At 36.9% G+C, this 27,476-nt stretch overlaps 2 protein-coding genes and 1 pseudogene across 3 annotated transcripts; 2 read left to right on the top strand and 1 right to left on the bottom strand.

The window, feature by feature from the left end:
* Nucleotides 1–1,437: 1,437 nt before the first annotated feature.
* On the top strand, nt 1,438–9,548 carry unc119.1 (unc-119 homolog 1). Its single transcript, XM_056246568.1, has 5 exons — nt 1,438–1,771; nt 2,164–2,277; nt 6,819–6,927; nt 8,092–8,264; nt 8,643–9,548. The coding sequence occupies exons 1-5, from the start codon at nt 1,546–1,548 to the stop codon at nt 8,753–8,755; spliced, it is 735 nt and encodes a 244-aa protein (XP_056102543.1). The 5' UTR covers nt 1,438–1,545; the 3' UTR covers nt 8,756–9,548.
* A 4,096-nt stretch (nt 9,549–13,644) lies between these two features.
* LOC130081859 (phenazine biosynthesis-like domain-containing protein) lies at nt 13,645–16,036 on the bottom strand (annotated as a pseudogene).
* Nucleotides 16,037–21,951: 5,915 nt separating this feature from the next.
* Nucleotides 21,952–26,691, top strand: LOC130081848 (uncharacterized). Of its 2 annotated transcripts, XM_056246554.1 has the most exons (7): nt 21,952–22,030; nt 22,156–22,218; nt 22,389–22,505; nt 22,714–22,812; nt 22,900–23,007; nt 24,208–24,718; nt 26,064–26,691. In XM_056246554.1, the coding sequence occupies exons 1-7, from the start codon at nt 21,999–22,001 to the stop codon at nt 26,592–26,594; spliced, it is 1,461 nt and encodes a 486-aa protein (XP_056102529.1). In that variant the 5' UTR covers nt 21,952–21,998; the 3' UTR covers nt 26,595–26,691. The 2 variants fall into 2 exon arrangements, with proteins under 2 accessions (XP_056102529.1, XP_056102528.1); XM_056246553.1 differs by lacking the exon at nt 21,952–22,030 and having other exon boundaries at nt 22,049–22,218.
* The last annotated feature ends 785 nt before the right edge of the window (nt 26,692–27,476 follow it).

Below are 27,476 nucleotides of genomic sequence, written 5' to 3'. Positions count from 1 at the left end.
GATTTGTATTTTTTATGATGAGTTTTTACTAGTGTGAATTATTGCACTGCCTGGTGTTGTTTTAAAAGCATTTTTTTTGTGTGCGATTGTTTATTTTTATTTTTGTCATGCATTGTGTACTTTTGATTCCTTGTTGCCTTAAATTTGAATACATCCTTGTGTGCTTTACCATTTTTTTGTGCTCTGATCTTTATTTCTGTAGGTTGAGTTATTGCATGGTTGTTGAGTTTTTCATCGTTTTGTCATCTGAAAAACAGGTTGTTCAGTTTTTCCCTGCACAGATGCACAACTTCTTGGACAATAGCCAAAGACCACACGGAGGCCTTTCATTGTGTCCTCCTTCATGAAGAGCTCATGTGTATTACTCCATCCACACCACACCAACTGCTGCGTTTATGAGGGATGTAGTTTCTGTGTTTTATAATGTTAGTCATGTTAAATTCCCTGTCCCCTCTTTAGCCTCCTCCCTCAGAACTGAAGAGAACATGAACTGGTGAAATAGTATTGGAAAAGTTACCCGCCCACACTGTCTTTAGAGAAGGTTTCTGAAGTGGGAACTGCAAATTATTGCTGTTTCTTTTTAATAAATGTGCTATTTTATCTATCTGGCCTTGAAGGTATCTTTAATGAGGTCATTTTCATTGTTTCATTCATTCATAATTCATAAGTCGGTTAACAATTATAGTTCAACTTGAGATTATTAATCAATTCTATAATTATTGAAATTGTAATGTATTTTTACTAATATTGTGCCTTACCAAAAGCTGAAGTTTGCTTAATGAGCAATTAATTTATAATAATGAACAAAGTTATCAAAAATAGTAAACTATATATATAAAAGAAACCATAATTTTTTTACTAACATAGTGCCTTTACCAAAAGTTGAAGTTTCCTTAATAAATGAACAATAAATTTAATCTGTAAAAAAAGTTCCAATGAGTTAAAAAAATATAAACAATTACTTTTTTTTGTTTTTACCAATAAAGAGCCTTACGAAAAGCTAAAGGCCGCTTAATCAACGAACAATTAATTTACAAAAAAAGTTACAATTAGTAAAAAATAGATATAAAGGATATATCTATTAAAACGAATAATATATAAAAAATGTAGAAATAAAATGAATGAAAAAATGTGGGGGTTTTTTATTTATAAGAAAAAAACAAAAATATTCAAACAAGATGTACAAGACTTAATAATGGGCTTAGAGAAAATGAGATGAAATGGATTGAAGTATATAGAGGCCGAATACTTAAAATAAAATAATAGTTTAAAAAAAATAGCTGGCTCAAAAGAATAATAACATTCTAAACAAAACTGTTTTTAATAAACTGACGTGAGCTGATGGGGGAAACTTGAGAAAGCAAACAGAAATTACGGTAACCATAGCAACTTTCGAACGCCTTCAGCCAATCAGAGCGCAGTCCTGTCGGCGTAGGTTCTCCATAGTGACGCGCTACGCCATCTTGCATATCAGCGAGCGCCGAGTTCAGTAGAGACGCTGTCTAGTTTGCGCTTCAACGCTACACCAAGTGAAATTTCAGAGAGATGAACAGTCAGAGCTCCCGCAACGAAACAGCAGCCGCCGCCGTTAACGGCTCGGATTCAACGGCGGCGGCTTCCCGAGAGCGCAAAACTGGAGGCGGCGTTCTGAAAAGGCTGAAATCGCGACGAAATCAAGTGGACCGACGGCCTGTAACGGAGGAAGAGCTGCGGGCGCTGGGGAGAGACATCACTCCGGATGAAGTTTTGGGACTCCGCGCAGTCACTCGCGGTAAGAGCTGTGGGACAGCGCTATGATACCCGCTTCATCTCACAACTCTTCAGATCCTCTTAATGTAACGTTACATGTGCTATGAGTTACAGCATCTTCTGAGTAACGTTATATGTGTGTGTTTACTTACTTTATAACGTTATAGTAAGAGGCCCAATCCGTGAAAGACATTTTAATTAGTTTCCAGAGAGCACTTAATGTCTATTTTAAACATGGCCAATTAAGCACTGTGGATACTGCATCATGTTAAGAGTATTGCTAAATAGCTTTCTCAGTGCACAGATTCTTGCATGTGTTTGCTCAAGTCTTTTATTCAGACTTCAGAGATTACTAGCATATACTATGTTCCTCCCATGTGTTACTGAAGTACATGCCACATTTTCTCTCCACAGACTATCTTTGTAAACTAGAGGACAACATCTACAACATTGACTTCACACGCTTTAAGATCAGAGACCTGGAAACGGGGACAGTCCTTTTTGAGATTGCCAAACCGCCACACTGTGGTATGTTTCCTTTCTTTGTCCTCAAGTTAAACTAATAGATGACCCCACACAATGGTTCTTTTATGACAACTAACTTTATTACTTTTAACGTAAGTGAGTTTTTTTCTTTCGACATCATTCTTTTTTATAATAGTGCCATAACTGGATCTTACAGTAAAAAGACAGTCTTGTTGGTGATGTATGTTGGAGTTCTCAAATAATTTAGTGTTTAAACCCTGTGCTTTAATTACAGTCGACTTCAAGCTCGTATTCAGATTTGCCTCCATCCAATCAACAACCGATGGATAGAGAGCCACAACTTACATTTTTCTTTACTTTTTCAATAATGCATATGTATATCAAAATACAGAAGAAAAGATCTGCCGCCACTTGCGTTACAACACAACTTCTATGGTATCAAATTTATTTAGAGGTTTCTGCTGTCATGGACTATTGAAATATGAGGGAATTTTTGACATACGTTTGTTCATAAATAAGTATAATAGTATAAAGCAATCTCTACAAAATGATTTAAAGAAAATACTTATGCCGTAATCATGAACCGTTGGAAAAGTAATAGAAATTGATTGGTCAAACGGGGTTTGTTGTTTTATTATTATTGATAAATTATCTTATTTTAGGTTTTGTTCATATTTTGAGTTAGATTTTATTTTTATATTTTCTGTTTCATTTGAATTTAAAGGTGCCCTAGAATGTTTTTTTTTATTATTTTATAATGTTTCCTGGGTTACCCTTATAATGTTAGTATGTTTTTTAGATAAAAAATAATCATAATTTAGAAATAAATGGCATTTTTCCTAGCCTGATTTTAGCCTCTGATTTGAACACTCTGTTTGAAGGGGCGTGTCTGCTGTGGAATTCAGTGTAACCGGCCACTGCTGTGATTGGCTGATATGCTTGCATATGAAATAGCTAGTACCAGAGCCATAGAGAGAAAGAGTTGCGACACGCTTTGATGTCGCCGCGACGGCTGTCACGTGGTTCATGTAAGCCCCATTAGTTCCAAAACACACGCGGGCTGTCATGTTCTTCTATGGACAGACAGCAGCGATTGGATTATTAAACGGTAAATATAAAATAAAACACACACCCAAGTACTTTTTAAGCTGTTATTGCATTTTGTTAATGTCAGTTTTGCATTTGGAGAGGCAGGGTGACAACTTAGATAAGTTTTAGGCTATTTTTTTGGAGGGAAAAGCTTAGTGTTCATGTTCGCATGGGTAGTCCTGGCTTTAGCGGCTCTAACTTAACTTTTCCATGTCATTCATCTGATGATGGACGTCTCATGATATTTATTTTAGCACAACTGGGCTGTATTAGGCTATTGATTCCTGTGATCTTGCTTATAAATTCCGATTCAGCCATTAGCTTACCTTCGTGATCACGCAAAGAGGTCTGCAGTCCGTTCAGAATTCCAACCAACACAAAATATAAATAATTATGCTGTGCATGTACAAATGAATGATTTAGGAGGGAAATAGACTGCTCCCATAACGTAGAAAGCAACGACTATATACAGCAATGTTCGGTAAATATTCAACCGAAAAATATTCTTCATAAAATGAAACCGGAGAGATAGTTAATGAGTGAAGTAACTATGTTCCTTAATAAAAATAAGCACATGCATAACCCTCCCTAACCCATTTAAATAAATGAATTGTGTGTGTGTGTGTATAATATTATAGGCTATATATATATATATACATATAAAATATTATTAAAAATATTATATACATCAGGTTAGCTAACGTTAGTGAAGTGTTGGTCACGTAAGCTATCGCTGCAATTAACCTATTATCTTCCAATAAACATTTACTAAAACTGGCTACATTAAATATAACTACAGACTAGATTCACGAGAGGTCGGCTAATGTGTGTAAAAGTAAAAAAAATACAGTAATTTCGTTAATTTACCAGCGAACGAACTTCTGAAGCACTGAAAATGAATGGGGTTCAATGGAGAAACTATCAGTGTTTGGAACTATTGGCCGCTCCACGACACGCGTTACTTCCGCATTCCAAAGTTCCTATGGCGGTCTATGGGAGTGTCGCAACTCTCTCTCTCTATGGCTCTGGCTAGTACGCATTACATGTGAAACTCTCTCCCGAATACTTTTACTACTGCTATTATACGTTTTTACTATTACAGCTATCGAGATTAACGAATCGTGAGATGTTTTTAAAGTATTTAGATCTATTCCCATCACATAAAATGTTGCCGTGATGAGCATTGAGCAAGCAGATGACAGTGTGTTGATCGCGAGAATGAAGATCTTATCATTGCAAAGCAGTTTCTGCACTCTCTCTGCTTTCACCAATGCAAACACGATGATGTAAATACAGTAAGAGCTTCGTTGTGCAGTAACTTGCGTCATTGATTTCACAACGAGTTTGGCAAGTGTCCAGATAAACTCGCGCTGTGTGGAAATATTGTTCTTTGATCGCTTTCTGTATATAATTTGTTCACAATTTAAATACGATTATTTTCATCCTACTAAAAGAAACGATGTGAACCTGATATTTTAGTCACTGGCTTGACTTACTGATGCATAAACAGTATTGAACGATTTTGAGAGAAAGATTACCTGTCTGAACTTGAACAATTACACATCAGAAAGTGTTGCTTGGTAGCTCGAGCCGAGGCCAGCTCTGTATTGGCCCAAGTTGAGGAAACAGTCGGTGAAATGTTTGGAAATTTCCAGAGAAAATAAAATTAACCCATTGTTTCTTCAGAGGCTCAGATGAAGGAACTAAAAAATACTTTTGTGTTCATGTGTACATCCACACTGAGCAACTGCCATGCTTCAGCTGCGCAGTTCCGCCTGGCATTGAGGGCTGGCATATGCAAATATTTGGAGGCGTACATATTAATGATCCCGACTATTGCGTCACAGTCGGTATTGTGTGGAGAACCGACCGTTTTTCAGGGGTGTTTTTCATAAACGTGAATTAAATGAGAACGCGAAAACAGTCCAGTTTGAGATTCACTCTATGTCATGTCCATGCACTGAACTCTTGTTATTTGACTATACCAAGGTAAATTCAATTTTGAATTATAGGTCACCTTTAATTGAAAGTTTTGGGAGTTTTGTTTACTTTTTTAAAATATGCCTATATAGTTTTTATTAAATTAGTTTATTTTGTTTTAGTTAGTACTTCAACAAATGAATAAATGATCAAATACACTCACCGGCCACTTTATTAGGTACCCCATGCTAGTAACGGGTTGGACCCCCTTTTGCCTTCAGAACTGCCTCAATTCTTCGTGGCATAGATTCAACAAGGTGCTGGAAGCATTCCTCAGGGAGTTTGGTCCATATTGACATGATGGCATCACACAGTTGCCGCAGATTTGTCGGCTGCACATCCATGATGCGAATCTCCCGTTCCACCACATCCCAAAGATGCTCTATTGGGTTGAGATCTGGTGACTGTGGAGGCCATTTTAGTACAGTGAACTCATTGTCATGTTCAAGAAACCAATTTGAAATGATTAGAGCTTTGTGACATGGTGGAAGTAGCCATCAGAGGATGGGTACATGGTGGCCATAAAGGGATGGACATGGTCAGAAACAATGCTCAGGTAGGCCGTGGCATTTAAACGATGCCCAATTGGCACTAAGGGGCCTAAAGTGTGCCAGGAAAACATCCCCCACACCATTACACCACCACCACCAGCCTGCACAGTGGTAACAAGGCATGATGGTTCCATGTTCTCATTCTGTTTACGCCAAATTCTGACTCTAACATCTGAATGTCTCAACAGAAATCGAGACTCATCAGACCAGGCAACATTTTTCCAGTCTTCAACTGTTCAATTTTGGTGAGCTCTTGCAAATTGTAGCCTCTTTTTCCTATTTGTAGTGGAGATGAGTGGTACCCGGTGGAGTCTTCTGCTGTTGTAGCCCATCCGCCTCAAGGTTGTGCGTGTTGTGGCTTCACAAATGCTTTGCTGCATACCTTGGTTGTAACGAGTGGTTATTTCAGTCACTGTTGCCCTTCTATCAGCTCGAACCAGTCTGGCCATTCTCCTCTGACCTCTGGCATCAACAAGGCATTTCCGCCCACAGAACTGCCGCTCACTGGATGTTTTTTCTTTTTCGGACCATTCTCTGTAAACCCTAGAGATGTTTGTGCGTGAAAATCCCAGTAGATTAGCAGTTTCTGAAATACTCAGACCAGCCCTTCTGGCACCAACAATCATGCCACGTTCAAAGTCACTCAAATCAACTTTCTTCCCCATACTGATGCTCGGTTTGAACTGCAGGAGATTGTCTTGACCATGTCTACATGCCTAAATGCACTGAGTTGCCACCATGTGATTGGCTGCTTAGAAATTAAGTGTTAACGAGCAGTTGGACAGGTGTACCTAATAAAGTGGCCGGTGAGTGTATGTTGCCTTGACTACTAGCTGAAATAAAATAATTTAAAATTAATAAAGTAAATAAAAGTAATAAAATGTGTTTTTTTTTAAATGGTTTAGTTTTAGTTAACTATAATAACCCTGACTCATACACTCTTTCTCAACTTGTTGCATTCAGACCTTAATGAGGAGGATGAGGAAAACGGAGATGTTGACACCAGTGCCGGGCGTTTCGTTCGATACCAGTTCACAGCGGCGTTCCTTAAGTTGCGCACAGTCGGAGCCACGTAAGTCTGTCGGGCATGTGCATTCTGCTGTGTGAACAAACCTCAGTGGCTCTGAAATCCAGTTGACCAACTCATGTTTTGAAACAAAGGAGCTTGTGTCATCGGCTGCAACACTTCAGCAATGTTATTGTTATTAGCCAAATCCCACAGAAATCATGAATAAATCATGATTTTGGCCTCAGTAATTCTTCCAGTTGTGCAGTAAACATGAGCAAACTTCAGTCTGTGTAGTCGATTGTCATGTTATCTGTTTAAATTAGTGTTATTGGATGACATTAAAGGGTTAGTTCACCCAAAAATGAAAATTCTGTCAGTAATTACTCACCCTCATGTTGTTCCAACCCCGTAAGACTTTCGTTCACCTTCGGAACACAAATTAAGATATTTTTGATGAAATCTGAGAGCTGGATCACTCCTCCATAGGCTTCTTAAGGGATCGAAACTGGCCGGCCCAAAAGTTATGAAAGACATCGTTAAAATAGTCCGAGTGACTACAGTGGCTCAACCTTGAGTTTATCAAGCGACGAGAATACTTTTTGTGCGCAAAAAAAACACAAAAAAACCCCTACTTTATTCAACTAATCATTTTCTTCTCTGTACGGCCATGATATTTCACGTAGTGATATTGCGCAAAGCTTCTAGGTTGCACGTTACACGCAGGCTCACTATTGGCCGACGCTGGTCATGTGTGTGATGCGTGACGTACAACCTAGAAGTTTGCGTAGTTTCACTACGTGAAATATCACGGCCCACAGAGAAGGAAATGATTAGTTGAATAAAGTCGTTATTTAAAAAAAAAAATTTGCGCACAAAAAGTATTCTCGTCGCTTGATAAACTCAAGGTTGAGCCACTGTAGTCACTCGGACTATTTTAACGATGTCTTTCATAACTTTTGGGCCGGCCAGTTTCGATCCCTTAAGAAGCCTATGGAGGAGTGATCCAGCTCTCAGATTTAGTCAAAAATATCTTAATTTGTGTTTCGAAGATGAACGAAGGTCTTACGGGGTAAGAACAACATGAGTAATTACTGACAGAATTTTCATTTTTGGGTGAACTAACCCTTTAAGCACTTTTTTACTGACCTGAATGGGTTTTTAGTGCATGGATTGATACTCTTGTGCATTGATATGTAATGTCTCTTATCTCCTTTCACACTCTCTCAGTGTGGAGTTCACAGTTGGCGATCGACCGGTTACCAATTTCAGAATGATTGAGAGGCATTATTTTCAAGACCGCCTCCTAAAGAATTTTGACTTTGACTTCGGCTTCTGTATCCCGAACAGTCGGAACACGTGCGAACATATTTACGAGTTCCCTCAGCTCCCAGATGACCTCAGTGAGTGTCCCGTAATGAATATAACAGATCTTTTAGTTCTTAAACCAGACGTGCTGTTTTGTTCGGTTTTATGTTTTTTGCTTTACTGTACTACAATTTTATTACATTTAACAGATAATACACTGCAAAAAAAGATTTTTTACTTTGAAATGTTGTCTCGTTTTACTGTAATAATATCTACAAATGATTAATTTATACAAAAGAGTAACCAATTGCTTTACAAGTAACACATTGACCTGACTTTGTCTGACATCTCACTTGTCCTGTCAGGCTTGTATCAAATTTCAGACCTCACTCTCTTGCCAATGCTCAGATAGAGGACAGCGCATTACATGTTCGTTTTCATTTGTTAAAGTGGCGTTCCTTTGTTTCCTGCAGTACGGTTGATGATTGAACACCCGTATGAGACCAGATCAGACAGCTTCTACTTTGTGGACAACAAACTCATCATGCACAACAAGGCAGACTACGCTTACAACGGGGGCCAGTAGTGCTGCTTCAGTAGGAAACCTGACCTAAGTTTGTTGGAGTGACCGTGTGGTTTTGCTTAGTGTTTGCGTGGAATGCAAATACAGGACCGTCTCCTCGCTACCAACAACACGGTGTTGTCACCAGCATTACGATCTGGCAGCATCGACCCACCCAACTGGAAATAACCATTCCTTCTATGAAGTTCCTGCATTCCACAGACTGCACACACTACTTGTGGGTTTGGTCCAAAAAAAAAGCCGAGCCTTTCTCCTCGACTAGCCGGAACTGAAGAATTCCTGTCCTGTCATCCTGCTTTAGGGGCGACTACAATAGAAGAGTTGTTGTTTTGTAATGTTTCTTCTCTTATGTCTTGCACCCAACACCATCATGTGTCTTGTTTTGTGAGATTTTTAAAGCTCTGAAGTCCTGTTAACCGAACTGAATCTTGAATATCTGAATGGGGTCTTTCTATGCTACAGCTTTGTTCAAATGTGCTAAAATGCCGCATAAATCTTTGGTTATTAAACAAAAAGAGGGTTTTTGCACAGATTTGCAGTTTTTGTAGTTCATTAAAGGGGTAGTACGGCATTATTGGGGTATATCATCACTGAGATTGCAACACTCGGACACGTGATCAGGGTTAGTATGTCCAGACAGTCCAGTTAAAGAGGATGTGATCTGTTTTCACCATAACCCTAAAGGGGGCGTTTACATGACACCTTAAAACTTTTTAATGCTTTTTGGCTGTTCGTTTAGGACGTTTACATGACAACAGCGTTTTGAGGGCCTGAAAATGCAAACATTTGAAAACGGGTTTTTATAGTGCAAGTTTTTGAAAATGATACCGTTTTCATTTAGTAGACATCGCCAACTACTAGCCTGGCAGCAGAACACAGCGTTTTCGCAGATCCGTGTGAACAGGGATTGTTTTGACAACGTTGTTGTGTATATGTGAAAAACTTCCATTTTTAGTACTTCGTTGTTGTTGTAAAACGTACCCTAAAACAGTTGCAGTGTTTTATGTAACTACACTACCGTTCAAAAGTTTGGGGTCAGTAAGATTTTAAAATGTTTTTGAAAGAAGCCTCTTATGCTCACCAAGGCTGCATGAATTTGATCAAAAATACAGTAATATTGTGTAATATTATTACAATTTAAAATAACTTTCTTTTTGAATTTATTTGATGGTAAAGCTGAATTTTCAGCATCATTACTCCAGTCTTCAGTTTCACATGATCCTTCAAAAATAATTTTAATATGCTGATTTGATGCTCAAGAAACATTTCTTATTATCAATGTTGAAAACATTGTGCTTCTTACTTTCTTTTTTTTTTTATAGGAAAACAATGCATTTATTTCAGGATTCTTGTTGAATAGAAAGTTAAAAAGAACTGCATTTATATGAAAAACATTTGTAACATTATAAATGTCTTTACTGTCACTTTTGAGCAATTTAATGCATCCTTGCTGAATAAAAGTATTAATATCTTCTTTTTTTTTTTAACTAACCCCAAAATGTTCAACCCTAAACTGACCATTTTTATAATGTACTTTGTTTTATTTTGTCTAACTGCTTTATGTCAAGTGTTTATCTGATTGAAAACAAAAGTGGGCTTTTCTTATGATGTGTAGTTTCAGTCCTGTTGGGATCTGGCCGTAGGGCATCTGTCTGTGTCATGTAGAGGGTTTTTAATGTCAGGCTCAGCTGTGCATACATCCAGAAACCATGTTTCCACTCGTGTCACACACAGAAAGGGATGGGATTCCCAACATGGCGTCCTTGTGCACCTTTCAAGCTGTTTAGCCTCTATCAGAGCTTTGATGTTTACCTTTGATCTAATTCTGATTCATGATGTTTAATAGCGGTTGTGAATTAGGCGATGTGATTGGCTGAAAATTTCAATTAAAAAAAGCTTATGGATACCCACCAAGAAATGCCTAACTTTACATATTTAATAAATTTTAATTTGATTTTATTAGATCATGATCAAAGCAAATCATGTGACGGTTGCAAGATACCCATTGTTATTCATTCACAAAGTCAGTCATCAACTCTCAATATATTCACAAACAAGTCAATTGGTCAGGAGACTTTCTTACATTTTTAAGTGTCCATAATAGAGAGAAGTTATAATATGAGGCTAGAGGACCCATGTTTGTGAAGTAGGCCTATTCGTGGTTGGTTGGTTGCATGTCTGTCTGATGCATTATAGTCGTGCTGTTTACAAGTTAAAGGGCTGGGTTGAAAATGTTGATTTCTCGATTTTAAATCCCAAGAATCGATCTAGGCTATGCTGTTTTCAGCTGAAGCGTGAACAAAACGTTATTTTATTTTACGAACAAAATATTATTTTTAGCATGTCTCTGTCCCCCATCTAATAAACTGAAAAAGCTTCATTACTTTTGATGTGAAACAAAGTCTTAGCTTCAAATACCGTCAAATTTGTTACGAACTTCAAACAATGTCGCTTTGCCGCTCTTTAATGTGGCGTGCAAGTGTAAGCGAAGCTCCAGCGATTTTTTTGATGACGTCTAAACAAGGGAGTCGAATTAAATTGAATCGAGATCGGAGTTTAATCGAATCGTGAAATTTGTGTCAATACCCAGCCCTAATCGGTACCATCTCTGTGTTGACATGCTGTAACCTACATGAGGCAATTTCCCACACAGATTTTGATCCAGCCTATATTACCTTTGTTAAACTGCACACAAGATAAAATATTTTGGTTTTATCAACTCTCCTCTCTTTTCAGTGTCTTCAAATTATGTTGCAACCCCTTGAGTTACTGAGAGAGATAATAATGTCTTTATTGTTCTTTAAAATATACAGTTTATTGTATATCATGGACACTAATGTGTGGATTTAGTCATAGCAGCTGTTTTAAGCCTCTGGGGTCCTTCGGCCCAAATGGACCCGAAGCATTTAAATATATATATTTTTTAAAATCATTGCTTTATCGGAATGGTCCGAAATTTGGTGACTTTGTTGGTACTTGGCATATGAACACCCCAAAAAATTGGGGACAGGATTTGAATAGTCTAAGTGGTTGTAAAAAAAATAGTCACACTCAGGACCTTCGGGTCCAAATGGACCCGCATAGGAAATGAATGGGAAATTGGCAAAAATGTGAAAATACAGAGTTATTTTGTGCGTACAAACTACAAATCAGCCACGATCCAGAAAAAAAGCACACAACAGTGAAGAGGTGAATCTATAAAACATCAAGAGTGCAAAACAGACACATCCACACACACACACAGACACACAAACACACTTTTATACACATACACACTAATAAATTCAGATTACATATGGGTTTTGAATTTTTAAAATGCTCAGTTTGTCCACCAGATGGCATCCATCTCATTTCAAAAATTGCTTTCATGAGGCCTAGGCTTGACTCTAAAATGAAATACAGCTTTAAAAAAAAAATTTTTTTTTTAAATTTCTATTATATTCAATGGGGAAAAAATGGGTCATAATTATTGCATTAATATTAATTATAAATCATTTTTATTTTTGAAATTATCTCAAAACACCAAAAAAGAAAAGAAAAAATATTATAAAAAACAAGTAAAAAAAAAAAAGATGTTTTTCTTTTAATAAATATTAATCCCACCCTTCCGGCCCATTTGGACCCGAAGGTCCTGAGTGTGACTCTGAAATGAAGGACCCCAGAGGGTTAAAATACTGCTCATGCTTTACATTTGTTGTGTAATAGCCTATGTCAACTGGAATACATTTCGTTTTTTTTTTTAAATGAGCCATTTATTGGGTTTCTGTGAATTAAGTCTTAATTCACCCGTGCACAAATTAAGGCAAACAAACAATCCATGTAAAAATCCAAGTCATTAAATCTTGCATTCATTGCAAAAAAATTATATCTTCCTCAGTATTTTTGAATTGGTTTCCCAATAAAAAGCTAAACATCTTTAAATCCACACTGTAAAAATTTATGATCAATAAGTTATGACAACAAGTATGTTTTTCCATTGCTAACTCATCAACTCCAACTCATCAAAATAGGTTAAGCAGTTTTCAACTATGTCGATTTTAACTTATATTATACAAGATTCAACTAATTTTTTTAAGTCAGTTTAATGTCATTTAAGTTTAAATTACTTTAAACATCCAAGTTGATTGTACTTAAAGATTTAAGGCAGCAACATTTGTTATTTATTGATTTATTTTTTACAGTGAAGATACATTTACTTTAGATGCAAATGCAAAATTAATCTTTGGAAAAATGTAACAAAATTAAGCGAGTTTATGCTTAAAACAAGAACAAATATCTGTCGATGAGTTATTAAAACTTTCCTTTGAAATAAGTTTTTCTAAGCCTATTGGCAGATATTTTATTCTTGTTTTAAATCATGAACTCGCTTTATTTTGATCAGAGATATATATAAAATACATTTTATAAACTTTATCTGTTTTATTCTTGACTCCACAGTAAAATCCAATATTGTACCACAAGGTGGCAGCAACGTCACTTGGACAGCAAATCATTTTAAATCCCATCTCAAAATATTTTCATTGCTTATGACATAAATATGACATAAAGCATTTATCGCTATTTGGAAATAACTGCTGCTTTAATTTAATAAATATAATCATTTACACTAAATATATTATTGCAATACTGTTATACTAAAATACTGAGATGCAAATAGCATCTAACTACTATTTACACATTTATTACAAAGAAAACACTGCTATTTTTACAGTGTATATAGAATATATCGCTAATTTATTTTCATTTTAATTTTAATTCATAAGTATAATTACTGGATATATGGTGTACTGTCCTACACTACAGGAGGAGCAGTGGCCATTTTGAGCAAAAAAAAACTCAATCCCGTCACACTCAACCCCATCACATTATATTTCTCATTGTTTCAGGGTTGTAAACTTGTGACAAGGTTGAGTTTTTCCATTTCATTTATGAATAATTTGAATTAAAAAAATAGTCATGGTTTCAGTAAAGATATAATTCCCAAAATCATGACAACTCATAATTTTTTTTATAAATAGAATATTTGATGTAATGTGTCCACTTAAACATCCTATGTCAGAAATCTAAGCCAGATCAGCAGCAGAAAGACTGTGATTTGCAAGCAGATTCCTTGACACAGAAAGAAGGGCACAATATAAGACAAATTTTTTTTTAACAAATGCCAATCAGAATCGAGAACCAGAACAAACTTTTGTATAAATTTGATTAAATGGCACATAACTTAGAATGCACCTTCACAAGAATATAAACTAAAGTGGAAATTGAATGCACTTGATTTCCATCAAAACTATCCGCAAATTCAATGAATCGGTTGTGCAAGTTTGTCTAGATTTTAAGAGTTCCTTGAAGAATGATCAGTGCCTGACCAATGATGTCCACTCGACCGTCATCTCTTATCTCCAGCTTTACCTCTCCACCACGACTGGAACACTGGTAAGCTAAAAAAACAAATATAGAGGAGATAAATGTCTTTGCAATCTGAGCCACTTGTTTTGTTAATGTTAGAATAACTTGTATTCTTTTTTTTTTCATTCCAGTGTTTGTGATGACATGACATGAAGGAAAAGAAGGCTGTTACCCATCATTTTCTTTTTCTCCAACTTCTCAGACCAATAGCCAGCAAGGACTGTATGTGCAGACCCTTTTAGAAATAAAGTTGTAGTATGATGCATTGATTTGTATTGGCTTAGTAATATTTATGAGTTTACATTGTTCACATTTCTCATGTTCTTCTCACCAGTGACTGGATCTTCAGGGACGCCAACCCAGGGTGAGAAGACACGGGAGTAGAAGTCATATCCAGACTGAGGTCTGTGTTCCTTTCAACGTAACGATGAGACTTTTAATCTTACCAGTGGTCTCATTTCTCACAAGAGTCTCTGCCTCTGGCCTCAAAGACATAAGATCGGACCTGCCAACAATAAAGAATTGACAACGCTGTAGAATATAGCATACAGAAGCGTACTTCACATAGAATTTAAAATAGATTATTCCTTTTTCTATGCAAAGCTGTTTTCACATTTAATGCATACAAATACATTGCCATTATCGATGTCATTTCTGCCATTATCGATGTCATTTTCTAATTTCAGAAATGTCTAGCAGTACCTGTTGCATGTGTCAGCTAGACGAATCATTAGATTTTTTATGGCTGGACTGTAGCACACATCCTGAATGGGTAAGTCTCCAACAGCAGCCTGAAAACATAAGGCAAAATGGTGACACAAAATAGTTTCTGCTTGTGTCATTCTAAAAAAAGAAATAAAACTGGCAGTGTTACCTTCAAAAGGTCCTTGATTTCATGTTGTACCTGCAAATGAAACATCCAAAACTCAAATTCAGACCAAAAGCAACTACTTGATTGAGTCCATTTTGGTTTTGTTGAAGAAAGTGTCCACAAAGTGTCTTTTTTGGTCATACCTGGGGCTTTGGTTTGTTTAAGGGGAAGTCCATTATTAAAGATTCTTCATGCTGGCGCACCATAAGCTCCCCACTCATAGTCTCAAACACCACAACAGGATTGATATTCTCTGTGTGAGGATATTGTGCTTTTAGAATGGTCACCAGTCCATTGTTTTTGGTAAAAGATTAATGTCAGGACGAGCGTTTCTTACTTTTAAGGTAAAAGAGCACTGCTGCTGAGGCCAGTGTTGCATGTCCACATAGTGGATACTCACTTTTGGGGGTAAACCAGCGTAACCCAAACCTTGCCCCTTTGAAAATAAATCAAACCAAAATGTAAACAAGAGTTGTTTGATTATTTCAAGATGCATCTCAGCAGCAGAATACCTGAGGTAAAATCCATAGAATTCTGTTTTGTGATGAAAGCAGTGTCTGATAAATTCATCTCTGCAGCAATGCTTTGGTAAAGATCATCGTGCAGCTCCTAAATGTATTACAGAGAAACATTTTATAACATTGTAAAGCGCAAACACATTTACATTTTATTACCACGAATAACTAATCTATACGTTGACGTATTTAGAAGACTATCTTGTGAGTGTATTAGCTACTTACATTCTCTATAAGACATACTGCAGCGGGATTACCTTTGAAAGGTACATTGGTAAAAGCATCAACAGTAAATATTGGAATTTCCATTGTCGTGGCAAATTCGCTGTCTTTGACTTCAGTTCTGGTCCCAAAAAAAGCTTTGAGTAAAAGTTCCAGGTCTCAGGCGATTTTAATTTATTGAATATGCAATAAAGTTGAGATGCCAGCTGTTTATCTGACTCATTCAATGTAAAACCTCACTTCTTTTTTTCTTTTTCTTTTTTTATCGTTATACATCCAATGGGCGCTTTTCTTTTCGCTCCACCTCATGAGACCATTGCCTAAAAAAGGCATCTTTGCCTCTGCCAAACTATCTCCACAGTCCACACACTAAAGTTTGGTTGAGGTGTACAAACTAGAAACAATCTGGCTTGTTTATCCACAGTGGCGTAGGGAGTAGGGCGTAAATATATAAATTAGCCTACTTTTGAAGCGATCGCCCCGAGTTCGAATCCGCCTGTTGCGATCTCCTTTTACCCATTGCATATTAGATTGGAAAGGCTTTTATTTTCAACAAATATGAAGAACATCTGTGAAAAGTGGAATTAAAATTGCTAACGGTTATTTAATAATAAAGTGCTTATCAGGTTAAAGGGGGAGGTGTAGGGGGAGGGCCCCAGATAGCAATGAGTCGGCGGACCACCGTCGGTTCTCCGGCGGCAGTAGAAGCGTCAGAATGGCGACATCGCAAACACGTTGGACGGCGCACCGCCGGCGGCAGCCGCTTTTTAAAAGCGGCAGCCGCCTTCCTACCGCCTTCGTTAAGCGGCCGGCCCGCGGGCCAACCGCCGTTCCGCCGCCTTTATATTGAAGGCCGTCCTTCCGCGGCCCGCCGGAGGCAAACGCTATTTTCGAGCGCTCTGCCGCCGCTTATTCTGGCTATATATATACTTTTTATTTATTTATTTATAGCATGCAGTTTATCAAGAATAATGATTGCTCAAACCAGACAAATTTACAATTGGCATTTTTATTCTACATTTCAAAGTACAGTAACTGTCATTTAAACAAGATGTTTCAGATCACTGAAACATAACAGAAAAATAAATAAATCAATATACTAACATGCAGGTTTCCAATTCAATTTTGGTTAAACAGCCTTACAAGCAAATTACAACACTTACAATAAGTGTTCATATAAAAAGGACAGCTCTAGGGTAAAAAATTACCAGTAAACATTATGACAAGTAAAGAGGATATTTGATACCAAATAATGTGCAAGATACCAAATAAATAAAAGTATAACTACATTTACAAACCATTTCTAACAATATGATAAGTGGTAGTAATTTATAGTAAAGCTCTGGAGTAGAATAGGCCATTATAACGGCAATGCTGACCTGTGGCACAAGGATTTACAAGCTTTATTTGAAAAAGAAAAAAAGAAAGTAATTTCCACAGTGAGTGAGTGTAGTCTGACACTTCTGACTTCTTAAAGGGTCTTGATTCTACTGACTGCAAGATAAAGAAAGGATTCCAGTTGTCAGTGATTCTGGGGTGTCAGTAGTCAGTCTAGTTTTAAGTGGTCGGCTGTGGGTCCCTCTCAGCTGTGCGGCGCCTTTTTCTGCCTTCACGGTCAGATGCTCCTTTCAGGTAACGCGTAACGTTAACCTGGACCGCCTCATCAGTGCATCCTGGGTTGCCGGGTCCTTCCGGATGGCTAATATAGAAAATACAGATCTGTCATTTAATTTGAATTGCATGAGGACAATAGGACATACACATCTACTTAAATCAAAAAAAAAATATCCAACTTACTTTGAACAATGGTCTTCAGGAACATGTCTCTGAAACATGCTTTATCCCCTACACCAAGCTGAAAATCCAAAAAAGTGTTACAAATTACATTTCTCTGAAGCTTCTCATAAATAAATAAAAATGTGAAAGGCTAAGGATTCAGACTGTAATATATGCAGTATACAATGTTAAATTGTACTTTATATCTAGGTCTACTACATGTACAGGTAGCCCCAGTGGGAATTAAACCGACAACCACAGGTGCTGTTTGCAAGTTGTACCTAATTGCTCAGTGCAAGCAAACGTCTTCAACATTGTTTGTTGAACTTGCTTCACCTGCTCTTGAAGTAAGATTTTACAATTCGTATTTTTATATGTAATATTGTAGTGTTTATTATAAATGATTTATCTGTGCACTTCATTATTCTTTTAAAATTCATGTAGCCTTATAATCTTTAATCAAATACGTTACCCTTCCCTCCCCCCTCGAAACGACTTCTCTTCTCTTCCGGTCATGTGCTATGGCGCGAGGGCGTGGCAACTCCCCTCAAACCGTGCTATGAGCAGAGATGGAGAACAGGAGCGCTAGAGTAAAACCCTGCCCTCCGTTCAATATACCGTTTCACTTTTAAATACGTCACAACACTGGAGAAAAGTCGTTTGTAACTTCCGGTTCATGCCGACTTCAAATAGAAGCAATAGTTTCCAAGACAAAAAAACTTCACAAATAACATCACTTACTTGTACTCAAACTCTTGGCTCTGTGAAGTGGAGTCTGGATTACTGGGGAGAAACCTGGTAGCGAGAAAGAGGAAACAGAAATTTGAAAATCTAACAAATGGTATAGTTTAGTGGCAGGATCACAAATCCAGCATAACAGCAATAGATTTTACATACCAGTTCAGCATTTTCCTGGTTTTCTGGAATCGATGCATCTTTCTAGAGTTTTTTTTCTTGAGACTTACAAGATTCTAGAGTAGGGAATAATGAATATAAGAGTCAGTTATCCACAATAAACAGAAAATAAATTACACAGATGAAATACAGGAAAATCAAATACACAAGTCAGACCCATTTACCTGCTCCCTTCATGAACTTAAAATGATGTTTCTCCCAGGTGCTGTGTGGAGGTGTGCAGAGGATGGCTAAATTGTTGCCTTCGTCTTTTTGCTGAGGTTAAATGGGGGCCAATGGCACATGCTCTCGCTGAGCCACTCTTGCGGAACCACTGCAAATGGCAGATCCTCCTCGTTGATAAACTGAACAATGTGAACCATCTAAAATAGAAGAACATTTTGCATAAAGTATACTTTTTGATTAATTTCCAGGCAAAATCAATAACATTAAAATGCTCACCCCTTCAAAAAACGAGTCATTTTCACAAGTGGATCAACAGAAAACCATGTTCAGAAAAACACAATCATATACATATACACACATATATACATACACACATATATATATATATATATATATATATATATACACACACACACATAGTTATTTTTGTAAGAAAACACCAAAAGTTAAACTTTCTAGATGTAAAGCTTTCTTTCTAGATGTAAAGCTTTGGCGATCTACTGTAGCTAGATACATTTCAACATGTCGAACATGCTTGAATTCAGTGAGTAAAAAAGGCGAAGCAGCATGTGTTAGCTAACACTGTAAGTTAAACTAGACTAGCAGCATGGTTGTCGAATCAAACAAAACATCATTATGTTTAGTTAGAAAACAACACAAGTTATACTGATCAGTCTTTCTTGTCGTAAAGATGTTGCTAACGTTACCATTCCCACGTGGGCGGGAGAATTGTCCTTCAGGATTTAGTTACGTAAGTTAGTTAATTATTCGACTGACCAATACTATCTTAAACCACATACTGTAGTAGGCCTACTCACACTTGCATAAACATACGTAAATATAGTTAAAAGAAGAAAAGAAAAAACTAACGCCAGGAAGAAACTAAGTAACGTTAGCCTAACTAACATTAGCTATGTCAGAAACATGACGCAAACTTTGTAAACAGGCTAACTTACTAGCTTGACTAGTAAGGCAAGAACATATTTGAAAAAGATGAACTAAAAATGTAAAAAATGAACATAATATTGCGTTACACAAAAAGGAAAAATGTACTTACTTTAAAGATCGTAGTCAATGACTAGATAGGATATCGTCTCCAAATACTGAAATCGTGTGACGACGACGAGTGGCCACTGTTGTGTTGGTAAATCTGCTTCCGTTTTTTAGGTACTGCCCCTCTCGGCCGGTGGAGGTACTTCTCTGTTTGTGCTTTAATACTTTCTTAAACATTTGTACAGATTGCAAAACTCGCTATTGCAAATGAATCCCTTATACCTGTAAAAGGTAAAATAAATAAAAAAATCGAACTTGTAAAAAAATGAAAGACATAAACGAAATTTCCTGGGGTGACAGAGAGACAAAATATTTCTAAATATTTCACTTTATCTTTCAGGTCAAAACAGGGATTTTCATGTTTATTATAAATATTACCATGGTTGCAAATTAATAAAAAAAATCTAAAGCATACCCAAGCTTTTGGCCAAGTTGCAGATGTCTTTCACTGTTCACTGATTTCAGGCATTGGTTAAAAGTCTAACTTCATCCATTTATTCTGCTAAATTGTTCATACCATGAATGAAATATTTATTTTAAAACCTAATCAGAATCAGAAAGATATTTATTGCCAAGTAAGTTTTACAAAAGGAATTCTTTTTGGACTATTTGTGCATCTCACTTGTGCATAAATCAAAGAAATGAATTGTCACCTTAAATAAAATAATTCTATATATTTTACATAGGCCTATCACTGAATCGCTTCAGAGTTTCAACGTAATTTAAATGTATTTTCCTAAACCTTATCATGGAATCAGACTGAGTCAAATCTGTTATAAACCCTATAATGACTTTGGTACCTAAAAATTTGATATAATTCACATAATAATTATAATCGCTTTAAATGTGAAAGGTAAAATGCTGTCAGTTCCACTCATGCCAATGACATGGCTGGTCGATTTCAAAGCGGCTTGCCGCCAGCCGGCCGCGGTTCATTTAGACGGCGGCAACCGCCAGAGAGAATGAAGTCGGCGGCCCGGCGGCTGTTCGCCGGCGGCATCTCGCAAGAAATGGGAGTGACGTATTCGGCGGCAAACGTTTCTTCTCCGCCAGCGGGCCGCACCTATAGCCGACAGTTTGGGGCCGGCGGCAAAAAGAAGCCGTGCCGATATTTTTTGCTATCTGGGGCTTGTCTCAATAAGGCGGCATTTATTTTATAGGCTAAATATAATCATTAAGGCCTATTATTGCATACTGTTTTATAATGTATTAAAATACTGAGTTGGATATTACTCTTATTGCAAAGAAAATACTGCTGGAGTAGGCTATCGTTTTTTTGCACATTATCTTAAGTTAAAATATAGGAATTTACACAAGTTGATATTTGCATATAAGTCATAGATTTTACCTTTCAGATGCATCTCTGTTACTGTTCTCTTGATTGTCATCGGTTAGGCATTATATCAAATCTATTTACAATATGTAAAAGTCTATCCAGGGGAGTAGTATGTGTTGATCCAGGGGGCTTAATTCTTACTCCAGTAGGAGGCCATCTTTCTTTTAATATGTGACAGTTTGTGTTATAAAAATGACTGACAACACATTAGCGAATGTTTATTTATTTCCTATTACACGTTGGCCGATGCAACGTCATGCAAATGCTAAACTTGTATCTAGGCCTATGCTACCATTTAAAAGTAAAATCCCATTGTTCTTTGGGGGGAGAGATCTTTCCCCATCCTACTTACCCCTAACACGTGTTGTGTATTTCTAATAGGAAAACTTTTAATTAGGCTAGTCTGTTATGCCAATATACACAGCATATTTGGGACGTTGTCTTCATACTGATCACGTGCTGAAAGCAAGAATAAACTTGCTTGGTAGGTTTTTGTTGATCTTACCTGGAAAGTCAGGTCTGTTTGCTGATTTTAGATGGGTGTTCGGCGCTTTTCGGCTGGCTGGCCTGGAGATCTGGGAAACCAGCTTACAGAAGTAAGCTATCTCAAGCTACTTATAATAAACAATATTATAATAAACAATGTTTGTTAGTTTACTGAGGTGGGCGGATAGTTGAGCATTACGTTGAGCATTACGTGAATAGGAAAGGAAGATTTAGGCCTACTGAAAGTGAAACCGATTTGCAAGACTGGAAATTTCATAGAGGCTACTCTGTAAGTAGGCTATATCATATTTATATAAACACATTTAAAAGTGTTACCATTCTTTTATGACCCTCATATTTTCGCTGCATTTACATGTTTTTAATGTGAAAACCACTAAGTTTCGATTTCTGCAAATAAAAAATGGATGATCTCATATTTGCTTGCCTTTCTTATACTCACAGGTCTCAATACAAGTTTGTCTGCTCTTAAAGGACACCACAATGAGTCTAAACGAACCGCTTGATTTTAAAAGGTGCACAAAATTCTGTATTTTTGAGTTTTTATCACTGTGTTTTGAAACGAAGAATCTTGACGTGTTTAGCTCATATTTATCATGGGTAAAGAATTGATTACAAATCATGCTGTGTTGATTTCAAGCCAACCCAAAAGAAAAAGATCAGAGACTGAACGAACTGCCAAAAAACATGCCAAAAATAAAAGGTAAAAAACTTAAGGTAAACCTTTCTATTTAGCCTATGTGTAAAGAAAGCTATAAGCCATATTTGCTGATATAGAGGAGGCTATTGAAATAACATTTATTACAGTTTAGTAAAATGTATAAATATGAACGTTTTTATCACACAGTTCTGTTTGACATTCTCACCCTTTAGACAAAAGTCAAAGAGAGCAGCTTCTCCTACATCCAGTTATCTGTCAATGAGGACAGACTGTTCAATGGATCCACCAACCAACTTTAAAGGTGGAGAGACATTTCCTTTGCATTCAAGGTGATTTTTACTTGAATACAAAAATGAAAGCAAATTTGACTCCATTATGTTTCCAATAATATACCAAATATTAAAATAACAAGAATCTAAAACAATAATTTAAAAAATAATTACATTCTTTCTCACGACTTTGTATTATAAGACAAAGCACCAATTTCTAATCGAACACATACAATGCCATGCGCCAACACTATTCTTAAAATGACAGGATTAAGAGAAAACGAGAGACTTCACCAGTCACTGGTTATATTTCACTGAAAAGTGACAACCCAATGAACGTTTCAAAAGGCATTGCATCTGACTTAAAGTAAGGACATTTGTCATATTTGTAATAATATGTAATAAAATGTAATTAAAATAAATAAGTAGCCTAAATGACACAGTTTTCTTACAGAGTAAGAGCAGCTTCTCCTACATCTGCCTGTTTGCCTTTGAAGACAGACTGGTCAATAGATCCACCAACCAACTTCAAAGCTGCAGAAACTTTCCCATTGGATCCAAGGTGAAGTTATTCGTTATTTGTTCAAATAAATAACATTTAAAAACTCAGCATTAAAAAGTTAGTTCACATCATTTACTCACCCTCATGCCATCCCCTATGTATATGACTTTCTTTCTTCTAATAAACAAAGATTTTAAGTAAAATAATTCATCTCTGTGAGTCGATGCAAGTGAATGTGTGCCGCTCGGTTGACGCTTGCAAAACCACACACACGCCAATCGTGACGGTGATCCTTATGAACTCAGTGGATGGATCAATGTCTTCTAAAGATAAATGATAGGTGTGTTTAAGAAAAAATACTAATATTTTTAAATCTTTCCCCACCATTGACAAGATTTTCCATAATTTATGACACGGCGCTTCCCCGCAATTGACACATTCTCTCTGAAGAAGAAGATCTGCGTAAACCAGAAGGAGCAGATGGAAGTTGTTTACGAACATAAGATAACGTGGTCATTAAAGAATCAAAACTGCCTAACGTTATCGAATTAACTTCTCTCCTGAGCTTCACAACACACTTACTTCAGGTGTCACAATGTTCCTCTCATGAAGGCTCACATGACAGTAGAATGGAAGCAATGATTTATAGTTATAAAGTTAAAAATGTTTGTATTTTTCTTACCCAGACCTAACATTTCACTTCAGAAGACATAGATTCAATCACTGGGGTTATATGGATCGGTCACCGTGATTTTGTCAAGTGAGTCATGGTCCTGGATCAACATTCCTGTCCCAAAATGTAGTCCTTACTCAATCCCTACCCCTAACACTACCCATAACTTTTCCCTAAAATCAGAGGGTAATGAAAGGTGAATGACACTGATGCGTAAGTACTTCACCCTGGTTCTAATAAACTGTAAACTTGTCCCTCAAATCTGATTGGTTGATTGGAAAGCTGATCCAGGATCAACATCGATGTTGATCCAGGAACATGTGGTACTTGGTGAAATCACGTTCACCGTGGTTTTATATAGCGTCGTCAACCAAGTGGCACACATTCAATGGCATTATATGAACTATATTTTGGAAACAGTTTCGTTTGTGTTTATCTGAAGAAAGAAAGTCATATACATCAGGGATGGCATAGTGTGAGTAAATGATGAGAGAAATAAAAATATTCGGTGAACTATGCCTTTAAGCAATGCGACAGCAGTGTACAGAGTTTCATTTAGAGAATTACTTTAATTTTGTGACTTCCAGACTTCTGACAGAGCAAGACTTAAGGTGTCGAGTTTGCAAATCGATGTTGAAGGACCCAGTGTCCATCCCCTGTGGACACAATTACTGCAACGCTTGTATTAATGCATTCTGGGACAATTGTGCAGGAGAATATGTTTGTCCACACTGTGGTAAAGCATCAGAAACACGGCCAGTGCTGAACATAAATGCAGATCTGGCTGAGGTGGTTAAATACAAGCAGCAGACAGGCTTCAGTCCAGCCCTTCCACCACAACCCTATGCCGGACCAGAGGACGTGGCCTGTGATTTCTGCTCTGAGACCAAATTGAAATCTGTGAAGTCTTGTTTGACTTGTAACGCGTTCCTCTGTGAGACTCACGTCAGGCAACATTACACAATACCAGCACTACAGAAACACACATTGTCTGACGTGACTGGAGACATTAAGACGAGACCCTCAGAGCAATGTCAGAACTCGGACAACAGCTTCAGTAGCACTGCCGGCGGACAACAGCATCATGCAGATATAAAGGTTTGGTATCCAAATGAAATTATGCGATAACTAAAACAAAGCAGTAAATTTGACTATTTTTAAATCAATAATGCATACTTTATTAAAGTTGTCATGAAATGGAATTTGCGATCTTTATAGTGATATAGTGTATAGTGAAATCAAGACTGCATTTACATTAGGTTCAACCCAATTCCGATTTTGTTTCCTCCCATGTGGCACAGATCAGAAATGACCCACGAACGTGTAAGCAGGAAAAAAGCACATGGATTCCGATATTCTCAGATCAGTTTCAGGCCTCGTTTATGTGGAAACAAATCTGATATGAATCAGATACGTGCATTTGCATCTACCATGTAAAGCGGACAGATCGGATATTCCACTGTCAATGCGAGTCGTACATCATTGAAAAAAAAATTCTTTCTGAAAATTTTTTTTTTTTCATGCTTGTTGACCTTCTTCGTGTGTGCCAGTTAGCCTAATTAAGTTCACCTGTTATTCATTCCATTGATTGGTTTTGGTCCGTCTATTTAAGCTCCATGTTTTCTTCAATTCTTCGGCAGTTTTTGCTGTGTTATGTTTGGTGTTTTCTAGTGCCCTGAGTTCTTCTAATAAAAGTTAAACTGCTGGGTTTAGATGGCACAAAATTACTGTTGTTTTCCGGTAGCCTATATTTCCGTTCAGTCAAATTTTGCGCCGCAAACATCCATGACTCCTTTTAACTTGTCTATGCTTTCAATAAAGAGTAAAGAGATCAACAGAATCATTTTGGGCGGGATTAATGTAAACACAGGTATCTGATACCAGTGGTGTCCAAAGTGAATGTAAGGCGGGACACATATTTAGAAAAGGTCAAAAGATCTGTGCACTAACTAAACATCCAGATCTCCCTCTCTGAACTTAATGGGTGGAGCTTGACCTCGTCCAGCTCCATCTCTGTGGACCTAATGTGGAGCTTAGTTTTGGTCATGGATAGGTTTATGGGTAGGATGTGTTGCTTGACGTCAAACTCTACCCATTGGCTTTGCAGTGAAATGTCTTCACGAACAAGAAAAAATGCAGGGCGGGACTCGATTTTGTCCATTGGGAATCGATTGGATTGTTGGATGGTTGTGATTTGCTATTGCTGTGATGTCATGTGAGTGACAGGTTGTCCCGCCCTCACGCCAGTAAATGCATCATCAGAGAAGAGAATAGATGTAGCTGAAAGAGGGAGGGGAAGTTATTTTGATTAAAAATTACGAGAGCACATGAAATTAAACAATAATGTGCACGCATAAATACTGCAATATTCCATAAAAAATAAGAATGGTCAAATTTGATTTCATTGTCACTTTAATTTGCTTGATGTATTTTCTTTCTGTAGGAGATGGCAGTCGCTGCCAAGCTTCAGACACGTCTAAAAAGATCTGCAAAAACCTTCAGACCTAAAACAAAAGAAAAAAAAGATCATGTTAGAAAAATTGCGCTTATGTGCTCCACACTACAGCAAGAGGTTTCAGGGCTCAAAGAAAAACTCTCAAAGTTAGACAAGAAGAATACAAAGACAGAAAAATATGAGGATGAAGAGGAATATGATGATGAGGAGGATGACTTTGGAGAGGAAGAAGATGATGATGATGATGATGATGATGATGATAATGATTATGAGGATTATGGAGATTATGGTGATGATGGTGATGACAATGAGGACTATAGTGAGAAAGATTATGATGCAGAGAATGATGAAGAAGAGGAGGATGATGAAGATGGTTTAGATAGTTTTGATGATGAGGACGGAAACAAAGATGATTGGGAGGAAGATGATTGGGAAGACTATGAAGACAAGGAAGACTATGATGATGAGGACAGTTCGGAGAAAGATAGCGATGAGGATTATTATGATACGGACTATTAATCATCTCTGCTTACAATGACTATTGTTTTTCTTAATATGCATATCTTTTTGCAAAGACATTTCAAAGCATTTCAGTGGGAAATAATTACAGTTAAAACAGCCAATACTTGGTTTCAGTATATACTGTACATTCTAGTAGTGTTAGGGAAAGTTACTTTTAAAAGTAGACTGTGTTACTCCCTATGAAAGTAATTAATTGCTTTAGTTACTTTTTAAGAAAAAAATAATGAGTTAGTAGTACGTTACTTTTTAATTACTTTTTGTCTCTGGAGGCTTGCTTGTTTGTTTGTTTGTTTGATTTTATAACAAAAAAAAGTTATATTTTTGGTAAATGTAAAGGCCCTTTCACACTAAAAGTGAAATGAATGAGGCTCAGGCTGAAGGAAATGCAAATTCATCCGAGGGCGCAGCACAAACAAACCTTTCAGCTGTGCTGCCATTCTTACTTTCAATTTCTCTCAACATAGGAACAGGAGAGGTGTCAATAAATGGTAAAACAAAATACCTTGTTGTACTTATTTGAAAAAGTAACTGATATTTTGTTGTAAATTTAAAAGTAAGACGTTACTTTACACATTACTTGAAAAAAGTAATCTGATTACGTATCTCACGTTACTTGTAATGCATTACGCCCAACACTGATTGTTAATAATATTTCAAGATGAACTTATACTGGACTGAAGTTTAATTGATTATCCATTGCATCATATATATATATATTTTTTTTTATTTAAATGTTTGTTAAAATGTTAGCATCAAATACAATGCACCAGGCTTTTGAGGAACATTTGTACATCTCTCAGTTATCATTGTATTGCAGTGCATTACATGTTTTGCCCCCACAATAAAAACTATAAAGAACATTTAAAATATCATACATAA

Source organism: Rhinichthys klamathensis, unplaced genomic scaffold (genome assembly GCF_029890125.1).
Source record: "Rhinichthys klamathensis goyatoka isolate OS25496 unplaced genomic scaffold, OSU_Roscu_1.1 h1tg000040l_1, whole genome shotgun sequence".
Lineage (NCBI taxonomy): Eukaryota > Metazoa > Chordata > Actinopteri > Cypriniformes > Leuciscidae > Rhinichthys > Rhinichthys klamathensis.
This window is presented reverse-complemented; position numbering and strand designations above follow the sequence as displayed.